The sequence below is a fragment of the Notothenia coriiceps genome, unplaced genomic scaffold (genome assembly GCF_000735185.1).
Source record: "Notothenia coriiceps isolate Sejong01 unplaced genomic scaffold, NC01 NC01_scaffold00014929, whole genome shotgun sequence".
Lineage (NCBI taxonomy): Eukaryota > Metazoa > Chordata > Actinopteri > Perciformes > Nototheniidae > Notothenia > Notothenia coriiceps.
In genome coordinates this window covers 1-2,874 of record NW_011347630.1, presented here as the reverse complement: position 1 = coordinate 2,874, position 2,874 = coordinate 1, and the positions used below count along the sequence as shown (strand labels likewise).

The window sequence follows — 2,874 nt, the reverse complement described above, 5'->3', positions numbered from 1 at the left end:
TGTAAGTAATTAACTGGAGAAATGTCTAGCTGATATATTTAAGTGAAACAAATGACCCTATTCACCTGTAGTGTCTCGCCTTAAACAAAACGCTGTAAGGTTTTTCATCCTCGCTTTAAATGAACCACTGTCGTTCAAGAAAACTAATGATGACAACGCCAAGACTGCAGTGCTGTATCTCTCTTCCAGTCATTGTCTGTGCTATATCGCAACCAACATGGTAAACTATTTAGTTGTTGTTGGTTTTCCAGATCAACGTCCGTGTGACCACCATGGATGCAGAGCTGGAGTTTGCCATCCAACCAAATACTAAAGGGAAACAGTTCTTTGACCAGGTGAGCATGACTGACAAATGTCCACAGGTTACTGCTTTCCAAAGTCCTTAAATGATGTACGTCTTGTCCTGACGGTTAACCGTGATGTTCCTGCTTTCAATTCCATCCTCTGTCACCGTAATATCTCTTGTCAACCATTTCCTTTTATAAAAGTACCTGTAAGAATTCAGATGGAAATGTGTGCGATTGTCAGGTGGTGAAGACGGTGGGACTACGGGAGGTCTGGTTCTTCGGCCTGCAGTATGTGGACAGTGAAGGCTACAGCACTTGGCTCAAACTCAACAAGAAGGTCAGTCTTCCTCTGCTTTCATTTGACATTTCAATTTCAATTTTAATGTCTTCTTTATCTGTCTGTCTCCCTTTTCAGTTCCATGTTCCCAATGTTTTATGTGACGGATAACCAAATTCTGCACTCTACTAAAAGTAGAGATGATGTAGGGTTTATGTTCCTGTGGTTAATAGGTGGTTTGATGACGACGCTGATGCTGTTTTGCTTCTGTAGGTACATCAGCAGGATGTGAAGAAGGAGAACCCTCTGCAGTTTAAATTCAGAGCCAAGTTCTTCCCTGAGGACGTCTCTGAGGAGCTAATCCAGGAGATCACACAGAGGTTATTCTTCCTGCAGGTCCTGAGCCAATCCTTAGTCAGGTTTCCATCAGATTGATTGTTTTAAGTAATTAAATTTAAGTACTGAACTTCCTCGTGTTCTGCCAGGTGAAGGAGGCTATTCTGAACGATGAGAACTACTGTCCTCCAGAGACTGCCGTGCTTCTGGCGTCGTACTCTGTCCAGGCCAAGTATGGAGACTATAACAAAGATGTCCACAAGGCTGGGTACCTAACCCACGACAGACTGTTGCCTCAGAGGTACAAGCACACACAATATGTAACATCTTATAAGCTTTAGCTAAATATTTTCATGGAGCAGATTTGTTGAAACCTGGGATTTGTCTCGTTCCCTGTTGGAATTTTGCAATTGTTTCCTCGCTGGAAACAATTGTGTGCTGCTCAACATCCCCTCGGGTGAAGTCATTGTGTTTGTGTTCAGAGTCCTGGAGCAGCACAAGCTTACCAAAGAGCAGTGGGAGGACAGAATACAGACCTGGCATGAAGAACACAGAGGAATGCTCAGGTGTGTGTCTCCACGTTTGGAAAGCTAACTATCTGAATGCACATGTTTAGGCTTGTTGTGTCATGTGAGGCCAAGGTATTGAATTCGGTGCTTTATAAACCAAAAATCGTTATGGATTAGATGATTTCACTGATGTTAAAATGGAAGTGTTCTTCTAAAACATACCCTGTATTTCTTTCTCTCTAGAGAGGACTCTATGATGGAATATCTTAAAATCGCCCAGGACTTGGAGATGTACGGAGTCAACTACTTTGAGATCAAAAACAAAAAGGGCACACAGCTGTGGCTGGGCGTGGATGCCCTTGGCCTCAATATCTACGAACACGAAGACAAGTAAGGGACACACACAGATTTGTCTCGTTTATTTACAAAATAAAGGATGCTTTCTGGGGGGAAATTCAGTCTTATCCTGAGCCTGACCTTTTGCTGTACCCCCCACCCCCACCCCTCCCTTTTTTTGCAAGTTAAACAAAAGTTATAGATTTCTTAAGAACTAAAGTCACCTCCTGCAGACTCCTTCTTCGTGTTTGGCAGAACTTTTGGAAACAAGTCAAATCAGGACAATCAATGGCCCTAGATCCGATACTACCCAATTGCCAATAAATACCATGATGTCAACAAGAGATGCATAATGTCCAACCAGAGGAAACAGAGATATTATTAGTAGGGATGCACCGAATATTCGGCAACCGAAAATTATCGGCCGAAAATGGTTAAAAAGGCCCTTTCGGCTTTCGGCCGAAAAATATCACCGAATGTCAGAGAACAGGGTTACGTTGATCATACTCCGCATATTTGTCCGGGTGTCAAGTAGTAATCCCGAAGTGGTGAAAGTCTTTGCAGTTACACCCCCTCGAGAAATGTCAGCTGAACACGTTTTACAAATCGCAATCCGCGCCTCTCTCTCTGATATTTTGAAATATCTCCAAGCGGCAGACATGTTGGCTGTGAGCCAGCCACGAGCATGGTCGCGCGCCGTGCTTGTCGCCGCGTTTTGATTACGTCATCACAACAACACGTTAGCTTACCAAACTTATCGGTGCATTTGTTGTTGTTGAAGGCCTGGCTGTTACAGTCTTTATTTACACTATTTTGTTGTAGGCCTACTGGCCTAGATGTTTATGCAGTTTTAAAGCACCTTGGCTTTGTTCTGAATGCACTTTGTTGGAGTTATCCTACAGAGAAAAGAAAATGCACTTGACTTGGAATTAATGTACTGTATGCATTCAAAAGTGCTGAATAAATGTTTTATGGACCCATAATAGTGATTATTATTTAAGTTAAGTTTGGCCATAATCATGTCTTTTTCCATAATCAGGTAGCTGAACAACATTGGTAAAAAATGTACACTATATATATATATATTTCTGTTAATAATTTTCGGCATTCGGTTTACGGCCAACTGTTT

The 2,874-nt window shown here is 42.2% G+C and overlaps 1 protein-coding gene across 1 annotated transcript; it reads left to right on the top strand.

The window, feature by feature from the left end:
- The first annotated feature begins 238 nt into the window (after positions 1–238).
- Positions 239–1,814, top strand: LOC104948704 (radixin). The gene is made up of 6 exons (XM_010774924.1): positions 239–335; positions 529–624; positions 838–960; positions 1,050–1,201; positions 1,383–1,466; positions 1,653–1,814. Exons 1-6 carry the CDS (start codon positions 273–275, stop codon positions 1,801–1,803), a joined length of 669 nt encoding a protein of 222 aa, XP_010773226.1. The 5' UTR covers positions 239–272; the 3' UTR covers positions 1,804–1,814.
- Positions 1,815–2,874: the final 1,060 nt, after the last annotated feature.

Excerpts from the sequence above, each read along its gene's own strand:
- LOC104948704 (XM_010774924.1), top strand. The coding sequence starts at position 273 with ATGGATGCAGAGCTGGAGTTTGCCATCCAACCAAATACTAAAGGGAAA. Across the intron at positions 336-528 it reads GGAAACAGTTCTTTGACCAG|GTGGTGAAGACGGTGGGACT; the intron begins GTGAGCATGACT and ends TGCGATTGTCAG. Across the intron at positions 1,467-1,652 it reads GAACACAGAGGAATGCTCAG|AGAGGACTCTATGATGGAAT; the intron begins GTGTGTGTCTCC and ends CTTTCTCTCTAG.